Here is a 23,738-nt window from a genome sequence, read left to right as displayed (position 1 = left end):
TCCTGGATTCTCTTTCTCTGCACTTGGGACTTCAAGTAGTTTTCTTTAAAATAGGTATGTTATTCTAGCACTCAGGAAACAGAGGTATGAAGATCATGAATTCAAGACCAGCCTGAGATACACAACAAGATGCTATCTCAAAATAAAAATAAACAACAACAACAAACAAACAAACCAGTAGTGCAAGCCTGTGATCATAGATATCCAGGAGGCTGGGATCTGAGGATCATGGTTTGAAGCCAGACTGGGAAGGAAAGTCCCTGAGATTCTTATCCCCAATTAACCACCAGAAAACCAGAAGTGGAGCTTTGAGTGAAAAAAAGACAGTGCCCTAGGCCCTGAATTCAAGCCTTACAGCTGACAAAACAAAAACAACCAGACCAAAACCCTTTATTGAAATAGAATTTGCATACCATGAGTTCCACCCACTTAAATTGTACAATTCAGTGTTTTAGTAGATCCTCACAGTGGTTCAACTATCACTGTAATCTAATTTTAGAAAATGTCATTATCTCAAAAGAAACTCAATGCATTTCTATAGTGGTCACTGTATTCTCCTTCCTCAGTGAATCTTTCTGTCTTCATAGCTTTGCTTACTCTGGGTATTTCTTATAAGGAAAATCAAATTACATTTAAATGCCTTCTTAAACTACGAATGATATTTTCAAGGTTTCTCCACAATGAGGTATCAGAATGGATTTTTAATTGTTGTGTGATATTCCATTCCATGGCTGTAACATGTTTTGTTTATTCATTAGCTGTGAACTTTTGACTTCTTCCACTTTTGTGTATAATGAACTTATGTGTTTTGTATGTTTACATTTCTGTTATTTCACATGCATACCTCTGGGGTGTGTGCTCTGATAACCTTCTGTTTTCGTCAGTATTTATTCTTGAGTATACCATTTTGATTATAGCCTTTCCCTATAGTCCTCTTAAGGAGAAAATTGAGAAAACAGTATTTGAAATCTATTAGTAAAGAAAAGTTTGAGGGCTGGAGGCAGAACTGCTTAGCAAGGGCAAGGCCCTGTGTTCACACCCCAGTACCGCAAAATAAATAAATAATTAAAAAAATGTAAACCACAACACGAAACGCTGAGAGCTTCAGTGGGATTGGGAGCTGGTGAGAGTGTACCTGCCCAGTGCCCTGGTCCTTTCTCTGTGAGTGCGTGCATGAGTTTAATGCTGGTACTGAGGTGTGATCTACAGCTCCCGGGGCCACAATACATGTGGCTGTGACCCCTGTTCCAGTTTGTTTCGTGTCTCCCCCACACTCCTGGGAGGGATGCACCTCAGTATTAGGCCCTGCAAAGGTCTGGGAAAAACTGACAAGGCCCTGGACGACCAATAGTTTGGTCATCTTCCAGTCCTGGCCCTGGCTCTGTTTCCCCTGATCCCGTTTGCCTCCTTGCTGTCCACAGCAGGGCATTCTTCCCTGCTGAGCCACTGAGTCACCACAGGACTGCCCTGTAGTCCTTTCTGTACCTCACAACGTTTGTGTCTAATGGCCTTATTATATGTTTAGCTAGCATGCAGTAAAATTGGTCTAGTTGGCATACATTATTTATGAGCTATAATGTAACAGACCTGTGAATCTGCCCTGACCAAGGTGAGCCGAGGAATTTCACCCTGCCGCCCTGGTCTTACTCCCTGAAAGCCTCCTCCACCCCCTCCCCAGCACAGGACCTTGAGATCTGTACATGTGATTTGTTATCAAGCTTCCTGTCCTTCATGCTGAGAGACACCCAGGCGCCCCTGCACTCCCACCGAAGGGGGTTGGGTTGGGTTGTGATTATATGAACAGATTTGCTTACTTACTATAGAATTCCACACAGTGAGTCGGAGGACTGTGAACTTTCCTGTCTCTAAGGTAAGTACCTAGGCATGAGATCCCTGGGTTATATGATCAGTGCTACCCCCTCCTTCAACTCCCCACTCCTGGGGCTTGAACTCTGGGCCTGGACGTCGTCCCTGTGCTTTTATTTTGCACAAGGCTAACACTCTACCGCTTGAGCCACAGCTCCACTTCCAACCTTTTTGATGCTTAATGGAGATAAGAGTCTGACAGACTTCCCTAGCGGGGAAGCGTTGAACTGCCATCCTCAGCTCTCAGTCTCCTGAGTAGCGAGGATCACAGATGTGCACCACTGGAACCCAGCTGGATCCATGTCTGCTTAGTTATTCAGTGTTACAAGAAGCTACTAGGTTGTCCTCCAGAGTGGCCCTGCCCTCTTCAGAATCTCTGAGAGCATTTAAGTGTTCTATTTGCTCTCTCCAGGATGGTGTGGAGTACTGTTTTTGTTTCATTTTAATTTTAATACATTTTACAGGTGAGGAAAGCATGGTTTTAATCTGTACTTCTCTAGTACTTGATGATATTGAATACCCTCTGTTTTTTTTTTTAATTAAAAAAATGTTTTGGTTGTTCTTATATAGCCTTTTGGCAAAGTTTCTTTTCAAGTCTTTTGCCCAGTTTTTATTGGATTGTTTTCTTACGGTTGTATTTTAAAGGTTCTTAAAAATGTACTATGGATGTAAGTCCTTTGTTTGATTTTGCATTTCTAAATACATTCTTTAATTCTGTCATTTTTTTCCATTCTCTTAGTGTCTTTTATAGAGAAAAATTTAAAAATTAAGTTCATTGAAATTTTAATTTAACAGAGTTCTTTTCTTTTGTGGCTCCTATCTTTGGTTATGGAAATTTTTCTTTTGTGTTTCTTGTAAAGATTTTTTAATTTTGTTGAGCATTTATATAATGTGTTTTAAGTAACCTTTATGTTTATTAAGCTTTTCCATCTCTTCTCTCTGCTCCTTCCCCCCCAACTCCATATCCCAGTCTCCTTTCTCCTCCACTCTCTTTATTTTCCCCCACCTCTTGTTTTACTCCCCCTCCCCCACTTCTTCCCCGTCTCCATGTCTGGTTGTATATGTGCTCTTTGTTGAAAAGATAGCCTCTTAACCATTGCTTTTCCTTTTAGCTTTGTCAGAATGTAAAGGCCATATCTGTGTAATTTCATTTCTTCACTCTTCCCAAAAGACCAAAGTCCTTATCTTTGTCAGCAATTGTCAATGTGTGTGCCTTTATGATACATCTTCTGAGGGAATAGAGGTCTCCAGCTTGTGTTTTCTCTTTTGGTCTTATTTAAACAGATCTTGCTGTGTAGCTCAGGCTGGTCTTAGTCTTTCTGCCTCAACCTCCAGAGTGTAGAGATTATAGGTGCCTAGACCTGGCACCTCCAACTTATTTTTTATTCTTCATTGTTTGCTTATTCTAGGTTTTTATATTTCCATATAAATCTTCAGATAAGATTGACTTTGTCTGTAAAATATGCTTCTATGATTTGACTGAAATTGTTTTCAATTCATGGCTTAATTTGGAAATTGATAAGTATATTTTGCCTTCCAGTTTATGAATGCCTTCCAGTATATACTTGTTTATTTTGGTGTTTGATTTTGAAACGTATATATATATATATGTATGATTTATATATTTGGCAATATCTATGGGATTTTAAAAGAATTGATCAAGCATATTCTGTAACTGATTTTTTACTTACTTTTAAATTACAAATGGAATTTGAATTTTGTCATTGTTTGGGTTTTTTGGGGCACTGGGATTATCAAAGGTTTGTTGGGAGATCAGACATGGTAGATCAAACCTGTAATCCCAACTATTTGGGAGACAGGGAGCAGAAAAGTCAAGTCTCAATTCCAGCTGAAGAAGAAAGTTAGCAAAACCCAATCTCAACCAATAATTGGGCATGATGGTGCATGTCTGGCCCCAGGGGTAGGAAGTATAAATGGGCCGATCATAGCCCAGGCCAGCCTGAGAACACAGAAGACATTATTAAGGATAAGCAACTAAAGAAAATGGGTTGGGGTGTAGGTCAAGGGGCAGAACATCTGCCTGCCAAGTCTGAGGTTCTGAGTTCACCCCCTAGGACTGAACAATATTGTTAAAGACCTTTGCTTTCTAGATTCCTCAGAGGAATTTGTGGGAGCTTTTCTGCTGTATTGATCTCTAGTTTTAAAAGTATATAATGCTCATCTTATAATGTTTTAGAATGTTCCTTCTATTTGTTTTCTAAAAGAACCCTCAAGGAATTATTTAATTTTGAAGTGTTGGATAGAATTAATCAGAAAACCATCTGAGCCTGAAAACTTTTTAGATTTAAAAATGAATGCATTCAATTTACTTATTAAACACAGGACTCTGCAAGTTGCTTGTTGGTTTTTTTTTTCTTGGATAGATTTTGGTAATTTGTGGTTTTCAAGTTCTCTCACCTAAATTATCATATTATGTGACCAGAGCTTACATTATCATGCTAATTATTGGAGTATCTCTTCTTTTACTCATGATATTCGTTCTTCGTGTCATCTCTCTTTTCTTTGTTATTACAGCTAAGGCATATCAAGTATATTAAAATTTTGTAAAGAATCAGGTTTAAAAGTTCAGGGTTATTGATTTTCTGTATAATTCTGTTCTCCTCCCATTTTTTTCTGTTCTTGATTTCCTTTCTGTGACTGCTTGAGTTTTATTCTGTTTTTACTTTATTAAGACAGAAGCTTTCAGATTTGAAACCTTCCTTCTTTCCCATAGCCTCTTTTGAGGCTATGTGTTTTCCTCTGAATACTGCTTTAGCTGCATTTTACTTATTGAAATATTGCACTTTATTTTTATTAGTGTCAAAAGTTTTTCCAATTTATATTAGATTTCTTCTTTGGGAGTTATTTTTTATTAGCAAATGTTAGTTGTACAATAGCCTTTTCCTTGCAGTATTTCCACACCTATATATATATATACAATGGAACCAATCAACCTCACCGTTTCTGTCATTCTTCCTTGTCCCACTTCCCCCTTCTTAGAGCAATTTCAGCAGGTTTTATGGTTGTGTTTTTATATGTACTAGTTACCGACAGCATTCACCTAGAAGGTTGTTTTGAAGTGAGTGGGTAAATTTCCGAGCGTTGGTCATGACTTTCTGGGTTACTCATGTTGTAGTCTGGGAACATACTTTGCTGTCTTTTTTTAAAAAATGTGTTAGGGATTTATTTTTCATGCCTCAGAACATGATGTTTCTCTGTGCACTTGAGAAACCTGTGTGACCTGCAGGTGTTGGGTAGAATTTCCAGTGTTTGCCAAATGCATGATTGTTCTTGGGTCTTTGTTGACTTAGTGTCTCATGGCTTATCAGCTACCTAAAAAAGCATGTTGAGTTTTTCAAGTATAAATGTGGTGTTGCCCAGTCATCTTTTTAATTCTGTTTTCCTTTGTGAGTTTGAGCCTGTAGGGACACACACACACACATACACGTACACACACACGTACACACACTTGCACACGAAAAAGAATGGCCATAGCATCCTTGGGCAGGGATGCCCTTTTTGTTCTCGTCTCTGTCTTCATCGCTGCTCAAGTCACTGCTCTGCCGGGATCCTGTGTTAATACTTTTGCCTTTCATTGTCCTCGGTCTTACATGAAACTTAAGAAATTCATTTCCCTCAGTTACCATCTTTGTTGCCCTCCCTTCTTTCCTCATACTCCAAGGCTCCTTTGGTCTGAAGATATCATTTGGACATTGCTTCAAGAGGACAGGCTGCTCATACTTTGCTTGGTTTTCCTCACTGTTGCTTTTACTGCACCTGCCTTCCTGAGGACACATTCACTGGATGTAGGCTTCTGTGCTGCTAGTTCCTTCCTTTGGGGACTTTAAAATGCTTCACTTCTACTGCCCTTCATGGTTTTCAGTGTGAAATCTTCATACTGTGAATGTTGTGGGTTCTGTTATATAAAACACATTATTTGCTGGTACAGCTTCCCCGGTTGTTTCTTTTCTTTAGCTTTGTGTAGTTCAATCATATTTGTAGGCAAGGATATCTTTACATTTGTACGTTTTTGGGTTTGCTGAACTTACTATATTATCTGTCATGAGATGGGGGAACGGTTAGCCATTATTTTCTTTGAAACCAAGCTATCATTACTTCCTCTTCATTTCTGAATTTCCTGTGATATAATATGAAGGAATGGTGTTGCCTATAGGTTATTATTTTTTCTAGTCATTCACCTCCGTCTCTTTTATTTTTGCCACAAGGTTTATTCCTCTGTCTTCAAGTTTGCTAGGCCGATTCCTTTGAGGTCCAGCATCCTATCAGACTTGTGACTTTTGTTCTTTCATGATTCATAGAGGGTATTTTTGGCTTGGAATGTGGTTGCTGGAAAGGAAAGGTGCATGCTTGGCTGCCCGTTGACATGCTTGGCTGCCTGGGGTAGACAGTTCTGCGTTACATGGCTTCCTAGCAAGTGATTTTTTAAGAATATCTTTTTCAGAGTTGCTGATTTATCATTATTCCTTTTTCCTTCTTTACTGAGATTTTCTTTTTCAGTTGTTCTAAGTGTGTTCACTTCAATTTCTTAGTCTATGTGCTCAGGTCCTTTTCTTATATGACAGACATTTTGAACAGGTTCTCGTGTGTTGATTTTTCTTTTCTCTTGGGAGTTGATATTTTCTGTGCCATTTGCAATGGTATTCTGGATATTTGGACTTAATGTTGTGAGACATTGGAGTCTTGATTCAATCCCCAGGCAGATGCTAGTATACTTGTTTTAGCCGTAGTTCACTGGGTTTGGGTGTTTGGTTTTTCTAGGCACAGCCCAGTACCTTCTATGGACTATTCTAGGATTCCATTTTCAAAGCAGTCATGGTGCTCAGTGGGTCAGTCTAGCCGCATGTTGCTTGGTCTTCTCCAGCGCTTCGGGAGCCAGCCCATGGTGGCACATGGGGAGGCCAGAATTTCAGTGTTGACTTGATCAGTCTGCTTTCTTAATCCTCATCCCGTGCCAGGGCTCCCTTCTTTGTGTGTCTGCTGTAAGTCCACGTTTGGTTTGCCCCATTGTGTGTCTCCTGAAGGACTAATGGTCCAGTGGACAGAGAGGCAGCAGCGTTTGAGGCTCTCAGCCCTGGGTTTTCCAGGGGTGTGTTCCATGCATCCCACACTGCTATGGCCGCAGCTCTTTGTCTGCCTCCTGGCCTCCTGGAGCTGAGGTGAGAGGGAAGAAAAGACAAAGGAGGAGAAATCTACCAGTGTCCTGATCTCTGGCTCTTCCTGGAGTCGTCTCTACTAGTCAGACCAGCGTGGTGCTGCTGTGAGCTCCAGACTGCAGGAAGTGGAGCTCCCTGTGAGGGGAGAACTTGGATTTCTGTTCCATACTGGCTCACCTTCTGCAGTTTAATGTGTGTGTCTTTGTCTTCATCCATTTTAGTTATGAGTGGGGAAGCCAGGGTCGATTGTGCTTACCCCATCTTTTCCAGAATTGGAACACCCCCCCATCCTCCACATAAACCAATTCATTCACTCTGCTTACAGTTCTCAGAATAGCTTCTCGTCAAGCTTGGAATAAAATCAATGTTTTCCTTCGACCTTTCCTCTGTCATTAATCTTACACCACGCTCTCCTTTGCTGGTTCTGCTCTGTGATCGCACTGTGCCTGAAGGTCTTTTGCATGAATTGCATATGCTCTCTAGAAACCTCTCTTCCAAGACCCTGGCAGGATTGTCTTCATGTCATACAAGTCTCAAGTAGAATGCCATTTCTCTAGGGAGGCCCTCCTTTTCTATCAAATCTGAAGTGACTTCTTAATCCTTGTTGATGTTTTCAGGAGATGCACTTAATTTTAAAAAAAACAAAACTATTTGTATCAGAAGAGTCTTGTGCTGTACCTCATACCTTAGCCTAGTTTTCAGACTAGCTGTTGCCATAGCAACTGAATTTATGCAGTGGTAACTGGAGAGCAACTTACCTCAGCAGCGCACTCAGCCTCTCCTGCCCCTGGACTATTTTAAACGCCTTTTCTGAGGCTGTAGGATTGGGTGACCACAGTTACCCATCCTTCCCAGTATGTGCACAGCATGACGACTGACCCTCTGGTCATTTGAGGGCAAGAGCTGGCAGAGGAGTTTTTCTATCCCCTGTGACTCAGGTTCTCTGTTGTAAGGTCAGATCTGTCCACCCTACAGATCTGTTCAATTTCATATTTTGCTATATTGTGTTTGCTTCTGTTCTCTAAAGTTAAAGACATAAAAATATTCTGTGAAAGATCTTTGTCTCATCATCTCGTTTTAAGGTGAGACTTTCTTCTCTGTAGAACTGTCTGTTGCAGGATTCTTCCTAGGACTTTTTCCTTGCTGATCATCGTCTTGGTGTCAGTGGTCCCTCTAGCTCTCTTACACTCATGATCTGTCCTGGATTGTCTTCTCTTTCGCTCTCATTTGTCCTGATACTGCCCCAGGTCCTGCATCTTCACTGAGAGTCTTGTAACAGTTCTGAATATCCACAAAGCTAAATCCTTTTCCCAGGTCCTCCTCATCATTGCTTTGCATGTTCCTGTCCCTTTGCTGCCATATATAAAGTTTGGGATGTGCCATGATTCACCAAACCAAATCTTAGTTGTCTTTTTTTAAATTATTTAATTTTTGTAACTATGGGAAATGATGAATGGCTTAAAAATATTGTCATAGGGGCCGGGAATTTGGCCTAGTGGTAGAGTGCTTGCCTAGCATGCACGAAGACCCAGGTTTGATTCCTCGGTACCACATACACATAGAAAAAAGCCAGAAATGGTGGTGTGGCTCAAGTGGTAGAGCTCTAGCCTTGAGAAAGTCCAAGGACAGTGCTCAGGCCCTGAGTTTAAGGCCCAGGACTGGCAAAAAAATAAAAAATTTACTTTGTAAATATTTTTAGTTAATATGTAGAAATATTATTGATTTTGTATGTCATAACCCTTTATTCAACAACTACTTTGAATTTGTTTTTGAAAAAAAATCATGGCAAAAGACTAAATTTTATTTTATATTATTTTATTTTATATTATATTTGAGTGGTCCTGGAGTTTGATGGAAGAACCTCACATATGCTAAGCAAGCACTTGAGTCATTCAACTAGCAATCAATCCCTTTTTGCATTGGTCATTTTCAAGACAAGAGTCTCATTTTATGCCCAGGCTTACCTGAACCAAAATCCTATTTGTACTTCTTTTTGTCATATCACTGTACACAGCTGTAGGTTGAAATGAAATCTTGTCAATTTTTATGTCCAGGCCAGCCTAGAACCATAATCCCCTGATCTCTGCCAACCAAGTAGAGAAGATTGTAGGTATGGACTGTTAAACCCAGTTAAATTTGTAATTTCTCAACCACAGCTTATCCTTTCTATACCCTGTACTAATTGCTTATTTCTATATCCCAAGTGTTCAGAGCAGAATGGGCACATAGGAAGAATTTAATGGGTACTTGTTACATGAGTTAATTCCCAATTCTGAGAAGAGAAAACAGTACTCTCTCTCTCTGTAGCAAGCTTAACCTCACACTCAAAATGGTTCCTCTCCTGAGCATAGGTGCTTTGCTTGCTTCTCATTTCCAACTCTGGCAGACTTACGTGCCATCAAATTCTTGTTCTGACCATCGTTCTTCTGGGAACATTTTTTGGACTCCCCAACTCTAAAGATAAAGATGGATCCAGACAATAAAAAAGAAGGAAGCAGGAATTAAAAGTAAAGTGTGCTCCAGTGGATCCTGGGCCGTAAGGAGAATCATTCTGAGTGAGTGAGAAGGGTGCATGGAGTAAATGATACTGTGATAGCACAGACAGAATGCTTCTGCAATCTGCGAGAGGGAATTCATTTATGAGCAACGGATAGAAAACAAAGATCCACCAAGATATCATCATGTCAACAAAGAGGAAGAGGAACACTCACTCTAGCTGCCCTCACTCTCAGACAGTGAGTCAGAAAAACACCTCGGACAAAACCAAGTTGTGTATTGATGTTTCTTCTTCCTGTGCAGTTGCTGGGCTTGTGAGCTTTGTGAGTACAAATGACATATATCAAACTCTTTTATCCTAATCTTTAAAAAAATCACTTCAATTTCCCCTTCAGATAAATGTTTTACCCATTCTTATTTCTGATGAAAGCTTTTGCTGTGATGAAAGATTTCATGAAGTTATGACAAAAGCAGCACAGATCTTCGTTTTCCTAGGAGCTGAGAAAAGAGGCCTCTTGTTGGCAGCTGGCGGAACTAATGAGTATTTTCCAAGTCCTGAACCTCTGGGGACGACATCCCCGCTCTCCTAATCCCAAATCAATTGATCTGACTCTGCCATCTGAAGACCTGTTCACCTCTCTAGACGAGACTAGTCTAGAGTTATCTCTAGCCCTCTGCCTTCCTGTCATCAGGGGCCACGCATGTATATCCTGAGACTGACATTTAGAGGCCCCGTGGCCTTTGGATAGGGTTTGCATCTCAGTGTGTGAGCCGTCAGCATGTTCCTGCCCTGCTCTGTGCCTCAGTCTCCCTCTAGAGGGAGCAGTTGATGGGGTCCGATGGCCTCTAACCCAGGTCCCCATTGGCTGGCAAGGCAGAGCATTGGAGTCCGTACTCTTATCAAGTTTGTCCTTTCCTGAGCCACTCCTTCTTTGGGCTTTCGTAGGACAGCCACAATCACTGCTGGCGTCCTGGTAGTTCATCCTTTCTCCCTGTTTCTTGGGTTCCTAGCATCCAGAAAAAAAGCCTTGCTCATACCTGGAAAGCAAGGCTTCAAGAAATCACATGGAATCACATGACCTTTGGAAGGTCATGTGTGAAACCACACCAAGCTAGAAATGACCGCAGCACCTCAGTCTTGTCTGCAAGTTTTTCTTGCATCCATCCCATGATAAACAATCTGCCCTGCTTTTCCCAGGCCCAATTCCTGCTCTGATGCTGTCTTCTCTGTGCTCCTGTCTTGGGTGCCACCATCCCATGTAAGATCAGCAAACCCTTTCCGATTCCCCGCCTTGGGCTAGCAAGCATACTTAGTATTTGGAATACAGTGTTAGTTTTAGGCAAGCATTCAGCTGTAATGAAAACCTAACAACTAGTGACTGACACAAATGAAGCATGTGCTGTTGGATTTTAAAAATGTATTTCATGCATGTACTTAATAAGTATAGGAAGAAGAGGCATGTGGGAGTTGCCATGGCTGCTGAGCCTGTCCCTGCTCCTGGCAGCTACTCTGCCATCTCCATCTCTGAATCATTGCACAGCTCCAGGCATCCAGCTCCCTCCTAGGGAAGAAAGAAGGGTGGAGGGAGATGGAAACATGAAAGCCTCTGCCCTCAAGCACTCTCTTTTATCTGGGGTAGAAAGACTCAGAGCCTGCATCTGCTTGACTACAACTTTGTCACACCAACTGCTCATAGCTGTAAGGGGCCATGACCACTGGAATATTTAATTTGCCCACTACACAGCAAACAAAGGATCGAGGTCTCCGGTGGGTGGTAGTTAATCCACACTATCTGCCCACCTTGAAGAGGAACTCCTGGGTTCCTCTGACCCGGGTAGAACCTCTGGGTCAGAAACTCAAGGGGATGACTATACCTATGCCCAGCCTCTTGCCTGGTGCCTGGTAGCTGAAGACCTCCTTACTCTGACGTAGCAGCCTTTATTGAGTGACCCTGTCTACCAAGTATGGTAGTGATCTAGACCTGCTCCCATGTTGTGTATAGAGAAGCCAGTGACCTTCCAAGGTCACTCGTTTGTAAAGGGCAGGGCTCAGTTGTAAGAGGGTGTCCTGGGCTTCTTGATAAATAACAGTCCTGAATCCCTTTCGGTAGTGGGAAATCCTCCATCCCTGGGGAGGACTCTGAGCTTCCCTTTGTCTTCCCACAGTACCCGGAGGTGCCATCTGCTTCTGGACGTCCTCAACTCCACGGAGCACGAGCTGACAGTCAGTGCCAGAAACAGCGAAGAGCTTGTTCTGCATGCCAGCGAGTGCCAACGGTGAGTGTGTTGTGAACTCAGGGTGAGACCGGGACCAGGGCATGTCCCTGGCCTTGGAAGGGTGCAATGCAGTGTCCTACCAGGACTCCCCACCATGCCCCCGCCACCCCTTGCACACACACTTCTCCTAAGACCACAAATAAGTTGTACCTCTCAACCTATCCTGGGCATACGGCTGCAGATGCAATTATGGATAGAATCATGGATTTTAACCTTTAACTGAAAAATACTTCAAACCTACAAAAAAAGAAAGTAGTATACCTGTATTTTCAATTTAAGTCCAAATCTGTTTCTTTTTCTGTTTCTCTGTCTATCTTGTTTTAAGGAATATATTTTTTAGAAATAAAGAACAAATTTTAAGCTGACATTAACATTATTAGTCAGTGGAGAACTACAAGTCCAAGCTACAAGGAAGCACAAAATAGTTAGAATAAAAAAAGACAACACTGAGTATTGTTGACAGTGTGAAGCAACTAGAACTCTCCTATTGACAGAAATATAGAGTAGTGCAACCACTGTGAAAGAACTTCCTTATAAAACTAAGCATACATTTATCTTTGTCCAGCTATCCCAGTTCTGGTTAGTTATTTTTTAAAAAATAACACACAGGGCTTGGAGTTTGGCCTAATGGTAGAGTGCTTGCCTAGCATGCATGAAGACCTGGGTTCAATTCCTTGGTACCATATGCATATTTTTAAAAAAGCTGGAAGTGGTGCTGAGGCTCAAGTGGTAGAGCTCTAGCCTTGAGAAAGTCCAAGGACAGTGCTCAGACCCTGAGCTCAAGCCCAGGACTGGCAAATAAATAAATGAATAAATAAATAACACATGAAAAGAATTATACAGAAAAGTCCTTGGGCCAAATGTTTGTCCTAGTGGTAGAGTGCCTTGTCTAGCATGCACGAAGACCGGGGTTTGATTCCTTGGTACCACATATATAGAATTAAAAAAATGCTGGAAATAGTGCTGTGACTCAAGTGGTAGAGCTCTAGCCTTGAGAAAAATCCAAGAACAGTGCTCGGGCCCTGAATTCAAGCCCCACAACTGGCAAAAAAAAAAGAAAAGAATGGAGTGTTACCCAAGTAGACATCGCTCAACCTCATCCATGTTAACTTGAGACTTGTGCATTTCCCTGTATGCCAATATACCTCAAAAGAAAAAGCTGCAAACCAGTGCCCAGCTCCAGTTTATTATGTACATGCACTGTAGGCTTTGGGTTGATGGAAGACATCCACACTAGTCTTCAAATCACACAGCCAACCAAATGGAATTTTGGTTGGGAGGAAAAATCAAGTGTCAAGGCTGAGAGCCCTTGTAGGGTATGTGTGCAAGCAGGGGTAGGGTGGGGCCCCTCTGTAGGGTGGTCATTGTAACATCTTCCAACTGTACATTTGAATTTCTTCACAAGAGAATGTTGGGAGATCTAAGCCAAAAAACAAAAACAAAAACACATATCTCCCACCACCTGTTCTCTTTCTCCTCAGGGCGACCCCGTCTTGGGAGTGATGATTTTCACATCTGTGTTTTCCTGCTGTTATTGTGTAGACATAGATCCACAGCCAAATGCTACTCTAAGAGATGCTTCGTTAAAAAAAAATGATGTAGTGCTTTCCTGTCATAATAGATCCTTTGAAACTTAAGCACTGTACTTGGGAGTAAATACCCGATTGTTTCATCTTGACTTATTAATATTTTATTGCAGAAATATACCACCATAGTCATTTCTATGCTAATGCACCCACTACGTGACTTGCAGGGCACTGGTATTTGGTGTGATTATTGAGGACATATGAATGACACAGCATTTGGCTGATCGAAGCTGGGGATCCAGTGGTGAGAAGGGGGTTATTTCTGACCTTTCTCCAAATGGAGGCAGAAAACACTCTCAGGATGGCCTCGTTCTTGTTTCCTGGTTGGGATGTCCCGCCACGGTGTGTGTTGGGTCCCTGGTACCCTGTGTGGTGTGGGCCTGCGGGGCTGAATGAGTGTGTTGCCCCCACTTCCAAGGGCACTGGAGCTTGCTGAGGACGCCAGCGGTGCCCGGAGCTGGCCCCTTCGATGGGCAGGGAACTATCCGCATGCTCTTTGTTTCTTGGTCTTGATGTTTTTATGTCGCCCAAGATCCCAGAGAACATAAATGTAGGCTTCTTGTGACATCAGCACAGATCACTGTAAAGAAATAGTTCTGTGGAGTGAGCAGGAATCAGTCCAGGCAGTACTGGACTGCCAGACATTAACACCACCAGTCACAAATAATTACAACTTGGTTTTGTGCTTCAGGCTCCTTCTTTGTGAAGGCTTTTGCTTAACTTCTCATTTCTGAATGCTTCTAGTTCACATACTCTTTAATTCATTCATAAAATATTCATTCAATAAATACGGATGTTTTGAGGACTTGTGATGTAAGACTGAATCGGGTTCCAGGAATATCAAGATGAATAAATAGGGACCTTGTCCAGCTACGGTTGATGAGACACCAGATGGGCCAGTGGATGGAGAGAAGGGGGCAGTAGAGTGTCCAACCAGCGGTCCCCCTCCAGGGCCTCTTGCTTCCCAGGAGAGCGTAAGTGACAACAGAAGCTGTGACACGTGTCTGCCTGAAAAAAACGTATTTGGTGCTGTATGTCAAAGACATATTTGAACGCACAATTTCAGAGACTCAGTGTCTCAATGGCAGACGTGGTGAGGCCGCCCTGGGCTGCGTTGCTCCTGGCTGGTGGAGGAGAGCTGCAGCAAATGTCAATGGTGTGAGCTAATGCTAAGAGCAGAGGAGTTAATGGGTGAGGCCGAATGCAGCCTGCCTTCCTGGAGTAAGTCCCCTGTGACTTCAGCTCCCAGAGGTCCACACACGTCTGATAGCTGTACCCTAGGGACCTTTCACACAACAGAGCCTCAGAGGACACCTGAATTACATCCTGCACTCCAAGATGTTAATTTACTCATCCAAGGAATACTTTCTGAGTATGTACCAGGGACCAGGACCAGGCCCTACTTAGAATCAAGACAACCAGCAGTCAGTGAATGTAGCACCGCTTGTCTTTTGGTGGAGAGGAAAAACAGACAGCCCCCAAGCACAGCCTCCTCTACTCTCCCCGTCTCCCCCTGCCCCCGTCCCGAGCCAGAGAGATGGCCAGGAAGGCTTTCTGGTAGAAGTGATGCTAATGTTGAAAATATCTTATCTTAGTACTTCACCTTGCTCTAATAAAATACCATAGACTGGATGGCTTATAGACCCCGGGAACGCCTTTCTCACAGTTCTGGAGGTGGGAGGTCCAGCATCAAAGCAGCAGCTTATTCAGTGTCTGCTGAGGGACATTCCCTGTTCCTGGACCGTGGCTTCTCATTGTCTAGGTAGAAGAGCCAAAAAGTTTTCTGGGTCTCTTTGAAAGGCACTGCTCTCAGTCACAAGGGCTCCATTCTCATACCCTGGCCACCTCCCGAAGGCCTGCTTCTTCATTCTCTTACTTTGGAGGCAGGTTTTCAGCATGAGGATTTGGGGGTGGCACACATTTTATCCACCTGTTCATGCCAGAGGAGTAGGAATCAGCAAAGGCCAGGAGGCAAGCAGGGAGCAGCAGGGTGTGTATGTGTGGGGCTCTGTGTGTGTGTGTGCATGTGTGTACATGTGTGTGCACAGGCACCCTTGCACAGGGAGTCCTGTGAAAGACTTGTTCATAGACAAGTCATTGAAAGTTCTTAAAAACTGGAAATGCTACTGTCATCTTCCTACTTGTTAAAGCTATCTCCTCATCTTATCAGTCCAGCATTTCGGCAGATGGATATGGAAAGTACTTTTCTACTTTCCTAATCTCTTCTTTAAAAGGTCCTTAGGAAACCAGTGACTGCAGGCTTCTGAGTCTCAGTGATGTGCCCAGTGCATCACTGCTGTAAGTAAGTTAACTTCACTTGGGCCTGGTGTGATTTGTGGCTCCTGGTCTGTAGTGATTGCATTGTCCAGGCTCCACTCCATCCGTCATGGATGTCCCCGGTCATGTGGGCAGTATTCACTTCCATTTTTATCCCAGGAGTGGCGTCACTCGAGCTCCACTCGAAAGCTCATGGGAGTTCTTCAGCATGCCCTCCAGACTGGTTCCCCCTCCTCCCGTGGGGAAGGGGAGGGAGCAGGGATTCACAAGGGCCTGACTTGGCTAGCCTTGGCCTCTGCTACTCACCAGCAGCCTCAGTCTCTAGGCAGCAGCCACTCACAGCGACAGGCCATGTCCCACGGAGTGGCACACCTTTCGCTGTCCAGCTTCAGGAGGTGAAGCAGAAGCAGAAGATGTCCCTGAAGTGGGGAAAAAGAAAGCACAAACTTTTCTTTCTTGTTGACCCAGGTGCTGTCCCTGAGCTCTTCAGCTCAAGGCTAGTTGGCTCTACCACTTGAGCCACAGTACCACTTCCAGTTTTCTGGTAGTTAATTGGAGATAAGAGTCTCATGGACTTTAGTGCTCAAGCTGGCTTTGAACCATGATCCTCAGATCTCAGCCTCCTGAGTAGCTAGGATTATAGACGTGAGCCAGCAATGCCTGGCTAAAGCACAAACTAACTTTCTCTCCCTCCCTCCCTCCCTGCCTCCCCCCCCTCTCTCTCTCTCTCTCTCTCTCTCTCGCTCCCCCTCTCCTTCCTTCCTTCCTTCCTTCCTTCCTTCCTTCCTTCCTTCCTTCCTTCCTTCGTTCCTTCGTTCCTTCCTTCCTTCCTTCCTTCCTTCGTTCCTTCCTTCCTTCCTCCCTCCCTCCCTCCCTCCCTCCCTCCCTCCCCTCTCTCTTTCACCAGTCCTGGGGCTTGAACTCAGTGCCTGAGCACTATCCTTGGGCTTTCTCAAGGCTAGGGCTCTACCACTTAAGTGCAGCACCGCTTCTGACTTTTCTGTGTATGTGGTACTAAGGAATCAAACCTGGGTCTTTGTGCAGCTAGGCAAGCACTCTACTACTAGGCCAAACTCCTGGCCAAAACCACAAACTTTTTAAAGAAAATGTATCAGTACCAAATACACTAGAAAAATAAGATAGGATAATTATTGTTTTTTTCCTTAATTATCAAACCATTAAAATTAAATTTCAGAATACCCCTCATTGATGCATAAATGCCTTTCTAATTTATGGTAATAGATGTATGTCATTACATGCTTCAGGACATTGGGTTTAATTCTCCTCTTCCTCACTGCAGAGGCACTGGGGGCCTTATTTAGTAGGACCTGACCTCAAAGCACCCGATCGTGATGGTCAGCCCAGGATAAGCTGAGCGGCTCACCATCTGTCATCTGACTGCTGGTTCATCTGCTGCTTCATCTGGTGCCCTCTGTGGTCTACAAGTTGACTGCCCATGTCCCTATGGGGGCTGTGACCGGGCCATCTTGTCTCCTGGGGATTGCCCTGTTGTCACACATTTCTGTTTACTCAAGCTGAGTACCTGTCTCTAACACTTCCTCATTTAGTACTTTCAAATGCTTCAAAGAACCCTGTGGAATAGCAAAGTGATAATTGCTTTATTGCTAGGTATTTAGCTATTTGAGCCTATCTCCATTTCTCAGCCAGAGCATTCTGTTGTACAGGCTATAGGTTCGTGGGGAGGGGTGATTTTCTACATAACTAGTTTTTAGTTGTTTTTTTTGGGGGGGGGGTGTTTGAAAAGGTTTAGTGGACTGCCTTGCTGTGATCTTGCTTCTTTTGCTTACAAGGGGCCTGGGGTTCAGGTTCGCTTCTCAGCCCTTGCTGGAGGCTTTTAGAAGCCAGTCCCCTCCTCCCTGCCAGGCACCAGTCCAGCACTCTTCTTACTACCCCATACTGCCTTTCCGCTAATGGGCAGCTGGTGGAAACTGGTGGCTCGTGGGTCAGTGAGCGGCTCCGCATGATGAGAAGGAAGAGCACAGAGATGGCACACCGTAGAGAAGCCCCTGGATCCAGAGACCACTGCTCTGGGAGAGGCAGCATTTGCTGACTTACCACCTGGGAAATTCTTGTCTTTTTGTGAGCAGAGAAAAAACAAGATGGTATGATTGAGTTTCCATATGCTCCAGGGCTCCCTCAGGAGTGTTCACTGGGACGTCTTCTCTCAGAGACTCTTTCCCACTCTGGCACACCTGTCTGCGGGGCTTGCTCAGTAGATTCCTGTCACACTGAGGTGAGGGCCGGAGCCTGGGGCACACCACGAAGTCCCAGCCTTGCTCTCCTGGAGCCGTGGGAACTGCCTTGTTCTGTAAACAGAAGAGAAAGCTTCTGCCCATGAGTTGTTCTACATAGCAAAGTTAACCCTGGCCAGGTAACTGAAGCACACCTGATGTATGGATGGTGCTTGATAAGTGGGGGGAGGCCTTTGTGAAGGGTGTGTTCCAGAATGTTTCCTTTGTGTGGAGGTAATGAGACCAGGTTTTGTTCACCAGTCGATCTCATTTAGGGTCTCAGCTGCTTGACTCCTGACTCTCTACGTGGGGACAGAAAGTTCTCTTCTTGCTGGCTGGGAATAAGAAAACGCAGTGAGTTATTTACTGTGACTGAGTCAGCAGCTGATAGTGCCCAGGTCTAGCTGCTACTGAAGGGAGAACGTTCCAAGCACATGGCAGGAAATAACAGGCTGAAAATCTGGGAGATGACAGCCCACCAGAGAATGGGCCGTGCAGGGTGGTGAGGTGCCCTGTTGCCTCCCAGCCCTCTAGGGAACAGACATCTGTTGTTGGGGTACGTGTGCAGGAATGACAAGCAGGCAAGGCATTCTCACGGAGGAAGGTAGCCCTTTTCTATAAGCCCTTGTCACCTGGAAGTTTTCCCACACTTGCTGTCCTCTTGGGCACTTGAGTGATTGGGGAAGGTTTGGTAGTGAGTGGTGAATTGGCATAGCTCTGCTGTAGTACCTGACCCTTGGCAGGGGTCCCTCCTCTTGGGAAACTTAACTCTCAGACTCTCACTCCATCACACTGTACTTAAGCCATGTCTGGCCCTGGCAGGGGGGCCTGAAGGGGAATGCAGTGAGCTATCAGGTAGCCAGGAAGAGATAACAAATACTGGCTCCAATCTCATGTGATTTGGAGGATCAGGGCTTACTGCTAATCCCTCAGCCACAGCACTCCTCCTCCTCTTCCTAGGGTTTGTGATCTGGCCCCTTCTCCACTCTCCCCAGCAAGCCCACCTATCCATCTCGTCAGCAATGGCTCTGCCAACACTCATCTATCTTGTAGAAAAGGGATGTCCCCGGACTAAGCTGAAGTAGGTGGCAATTGCAGCTCTACAGGTCTTTGGTCATGACCTTGACTGTCCTTCAGCCTTTCTGGAATCTAGCCCCACATCTGTCCGATGGAGAATACCAGTCCCGCCAAGCCTGCTTTGGGTCTGGGCATCTTCCTGAGTACCACAATGAAGGATGTTGCTGATGGCAGCCCAGGGCGTACACAGGCACACCACTGCTGTGCATTCCTGTTCTGGAAACATTACTCTGGAGATGTCAAATATGCACAAAAGGTGCCAAAATATTATCGTGGGCCCTGGTTTACTTGTCACCTCTGCAAGTGGCAAATCATGGTCCAGAGTTTTCATCTCTCTTCTGTCCATCTCCCCATGTCCTCTATTATTTTGAAACGAATCTAAAAAGTCATAGCAGTTTATTTGTAAATATTTTTATATTTATTGCTAAGACTTAAACACTTCAGTACCACATTAGGCTTTAAAATTGACATCATCAAAGCTTAGTTAATGCTTACATTTCCAGTGGTCTCCCTATCCTATGTTTTTTGGCCGCTACTGGCACTGACCGTAGGAACTTGCATTACATTTAGCCTGCTTGGCTTTTTCTCAGCTTGCTTATGGTTGGTGCTTGACCATTTGATCCCTAGTTCAGCACTGCTTTTGCTGTTGGAGATGGAATCTAGTAAGCTCTTCTGCTTGGGCTACCTTCAAACCATAATCCTCCAGATCGCAGCCTCCTGAGTAGCTAGGGTTCTAGGTTTGTTTGAAATCAATGTAAGTAGTCAACATCTCCCACATCTAATTTCAGCCTGTAGGGTTTCCATTCACCTCTTTTTTGCTTGTTTATATGGAGTAAAACAAAGAGCCAGCTCGGGAGGCTGGCGCGTTGCTTGCCTATGGGGTGACTTTTCTAACTTTCCCCCTCTTCTTTATCTCTTGCGGAGGCAGTGGTAGCATCCGGGTACTGAGTGTTAGCCAAGGACTTTCCTCGGAATTGCTTCCCTGGTGCTGTGTGATGATGAGTGCTTCTCACCTTGCCCCCCACTCCAGACACCCCTCACGGGACCCTTGCTCCATCTTAAGAGTATGTGTTTGCATTCCCACTGACTTCGCAGACATGAAGTCCCCTCGCTCCCTGGGGTTTGGCAGGATGAATGAGGACATGACACTGTCGCTTCGGCCAGCAGATTCCCAGGCCACGCTAGGGTTCCTCAGTGGTGGCCTCGAGGCAGGGAGGTGGCAGTGCTGTCATCCTTAGGGCTCTCAGGGGCCTGGCAGGACTTGGAACTCTTCCAGCAGCCTGGGTGGTGACCCCACCCTAGGGCAGAGAGTGGGACTCTGGGACTCCCCAGTGGGCTGGCTGTGGACACTGAGCTCCCTGACTCCTCCTGACCCCGTCTTCACGGCTGGGGGAGGGCTCAAGAGGCATCCATGGGTACCTCCACGGATAGCAACCTGGGCTGGTGACTTAATAGGAGCAGTGCAGCCAGCTCGGTCCTGAGGTACTGACACACCCCTCGTCGCTTTGTCCTCACCACCTTTGCATCACTCCTCTTGGAAAACAAGAAGACTAGGCTTTACTTCTCAGTGCCCGGAGCCTGGGTGTCGTGGGCAGGGCTGCAACAGCAGGCAGAGGAAGTCGGGGCGGTCAAGGCGCTCTTAAAGAGACTCTGAAAAGGCTTCTTCACCGAGTTGGAGGCCCCGCCCGCAGGGCTGTGCAGCACGTCTCCGGAGCTGCCCCAGGACTGAAGTGGCCTGTTGGGCGCCGAGCTCCATGTGCTCACCTCGATTAGAGCAGAGTCCTCACCGTTTCTCTGGCTCGAGAGCGGTCTTGGGTTATACAAGTTCAGATACTGTCGCTGTCAGATCGTTGCCCAAAATGTGATGTGCAAATATTTTCCCAGGCTGTGATTTGCCCTTTTCTTTCCTTCATGGTTGAGAAGTCCAATTTGTTAGTGTTTTCCTCTTATAAATTGTGCTTTTGGTGTCACATCCAAGAAACCTTTGCATAATCAAAGGTCAGACATGTTTTCTCTCGCAAGTTCACTTCTGCGAGTTTTATGGTTTCTGTAATCTGTGCTGGGCTGGTTATTTTGGATCTGATGTAAAGTGAAGCTTGGGTTTTGCTGGAGCAGACTCTCCAGTTGTTCTAGCTCTGGAGACTCCAAGAACCATCCTCTTACCACTGGCTGCCTTTTACCTTTGTCTGAAATTAGTGTCTTTGTTGGCCCTGAGTGCCATTGTTTTTTTCTGAAGACTTATAGAAGAAAGGGCTGCTGACAGGGTCTTCAAAGGAGTATGGGGCGGGGAGGCGGGGGGAGATGTGGGTGGACTGGGATTGTCTGAGCAGGATGAAGGCAGAATAGAGAGGGACTGCTGTGGGCTGGCCATGGTATCAAGTTCTGTCAGTGAGAGTGGATGGCAGACATGAGAGACCCCTAGATTTAGGGAAGAAAAGTGAGTTCATTGCTTTGGGTTGGTTCATTATCTATTGGGTTGGTGGAACTAGGGTTTTAACTATAGGCCTCGTTGCTTGCTACGTAGGCAATCTATATTTGGAGCCATGTTCTAGTCCTTTTGGCATTCTTTTTGCTTTATAGAGTTTTGTGCTCATTGCCCAGGCCTAGCCTTGAACCTCATTCCTCTTAGCTACTCTTCCCACATACCTAGGATTAGACAAGGCCATAGTGTATGTTTAACTTTTTTTTTTTTCCTGACTGGCCTCAAAGGACCATCTTCCTATTTCTGCCTCTCAGGTAGCTGGCTTACAGGTAGGAGCTACTGCATCCATGCACCCATTATATTTTAGTGAGGGTTTTGGGGGTGTTTGTCTCTGTGCTTGGTCAGCTGCAGTCAGGTGATTCAAGCAGAACCTGCCACGAGACTACCTTGGGTGTCCCTGCCTTCCTGAGAGATGCACACCAGAGCTCTGGGCCTCCAGGACTCCATTTCCATTTTATTTCACCTACTACCCCACCCACTTTTCTCTTAAGTGTGGATAGACAAAGCTAAGCTGTACTGAATGGGGGACCTCGCCTCTTCCTTTCTCACATTCCCCACCCAGCTTTCTAACACAACTCCTCTCCTTGTCCACCCATGGGCCCATGATGCCTTGGGTGGCCCAGACTTCTGATGTAGAGGTGGTTGAGGGATAGAGGAAGGTGTCCCATTTCTCCCCTGCCTCCATTTACTCTCACTGCTTCCTGGAGGTGCATGGGGGTCAACAGGGGCTGGGAATGACATGGGGAGGATGATGAGGGAAAAGGAAGGAGGGGAGGACAGTGGGGAGGAAAATGGTGGAAGAATGAAAGTGGGGAGGAAGGAGAGAAGGACAATGGGGAGGTGGCTAGGGGAGGAGGAATGTGAGGATGGGGGAAGTGGAAGGGGAGGAGGACAGTGGAAAGGAAGGAGGTGACGGTGGGAGGCCGATTGAGTGGAAAACGGTGGGTAGGAAGGTAGGAAGGATGGTAGGGAGGATGAGGTGCACCTGTGCTGAGCAGTGCTGCACCTTCTCCCCAGCAGAGACCTGAAGGCCTCTGCTCATAGCCTCAGGGTTAGGGGTTTTCTTAGCATCTTCCTGAGCTTTGGCCCTGGCCACACTCCCTCCGGTCAGGGCTAAGCGTACTCGAGGCCTTGGCTCTGAGACCTCCTCATCCGCTGCCCTCCATTTCGCCCTTTAGGCATTTTGAAAGTGGGAAAATTCAATTTGTTTAGAACATCTTGCACTTTGTTCTGAGAAATTCTCCGGAGTCTGAAGTTGTCATTCTTTCTGTCATTTTTCTGAGAGGTTTGCCCTTAAGTTCTGAGTGTTGGCTGAGCTCCAGGTGGAAATGCCTTGTCTGTGTTCTCAGTGACTTGAGCTGCTTCGGGTTGAGTCATAGCCAGGCCCGGGGCTCACAGTGGCGCAGGTCGTACGTTGTAGTGGCCTGAACTCCTCCCCACCTCTTGGTTGGCAGCTGTGTCAGAGGCCTTCCTGGCCTTGGGCTCCTTGGTCTTTGTAGACCATCCAGAGGTGGCATTTGTGTCTTCATACCCAGGCGTATGTGTGTGGGTACATTGCGGCTGGCCTGGGTGCAGTGCCCCGGGCGTACTCTGAAGCACGGGCCTGGCATCCTCTTGATCTCTGTCTGCTCCTCTGCATATCTTCGGCCAGAGCCAGTGTCTCGTGCATAGTGCTGCCTCGGGGTAGTGTGGGGCTAGCTGTCCTCAGATCTGGGCCGTGGGGGTATGAACAAAGCCCTGGTGCCATCGCCGCCTTGTCATCCTTTCTCCCCTAAGCTTTTGGTGGTAGGCTCTGGACGCTGTCTTCCACGGTGTACAAGAGGAGAACGAACCCTCATCAGGTGTCCCGGTGGGGACAGCCATGTTGCTCCTGGGCCAGGCCTGTGTGGTCTGCAGGACACAAGGCAGTTGTCACACTTTAAGGCTCTGCTTCTCTGGGGGGCCAGTTGCTTGCTTTTCTGGCGGAAGGCATGCATGGTTAGTTAGCCGACTGTTTATGGTCCAGAACATTTGCTGTGTCCTTCCTTGGAGGGTGGCTCATACCACATTTTTCCCATAATGAAAGAAATATTTCACTGCTGGAAAACTGGCTAGGAGCTTGACTAACGAGGCCAGTGTCCCAGAGCAAAGTGCTTGCCTATTAGAACTGTTGGCGGCAAAACCAACATGAAATGAGGCTGGCATAATGGAGTCATTTAATCTGTGTTAGTTCAGAAAAGTCTCTGAGAAGTTACATGAACTCAGAAGACCT

At 45.4% G+C, this 23,738-nt stretch overlaps 1 protein-coding gene across 1 annotated transcript in view; it reads left to right on the top strand.

Annotated features, from left to right (window-relative positions):
• Trappc9 (trafficking protein particle complex subunit 9) overlaps positions 1–23,738 on the top strand; it is a 433,947-nt gene that overhangs the window by 292,453 nt on the left and 117,756 nt on the right. Inside the window, exon 19 of the mRNA XM_090339457.1 lies at positions 11,703–11,813. Coding sequence (XP_090195583.1) covers positions 11,703–11,813 — 111 coding nt within the window. The remainder of the gene's footprint in view (positions 1–11,702; positions 11,814–23,738) is intronic.

Source organism: Megascapheus bottae, chromosome 9 (genome assembly GCF_031878675.1).
Source record: "Megascapheus bottae isolate mThoBot1 chromosome 9, mThoBot2.hap1, whole genome shotgun sequence".
NCBI classification, from domain to species: domain Eukaryota; kingdom Metazoa; phylum Chordata; class Mammalia; order Rodentia; family Geomyidae; genus Megascapheus; species Megascapheus bottae.
The sequence above is the reverse complement of the archived record's forward strand: the minus strand, read 5'-3'. Positions and strand labels throughout refer to the sequence as shown.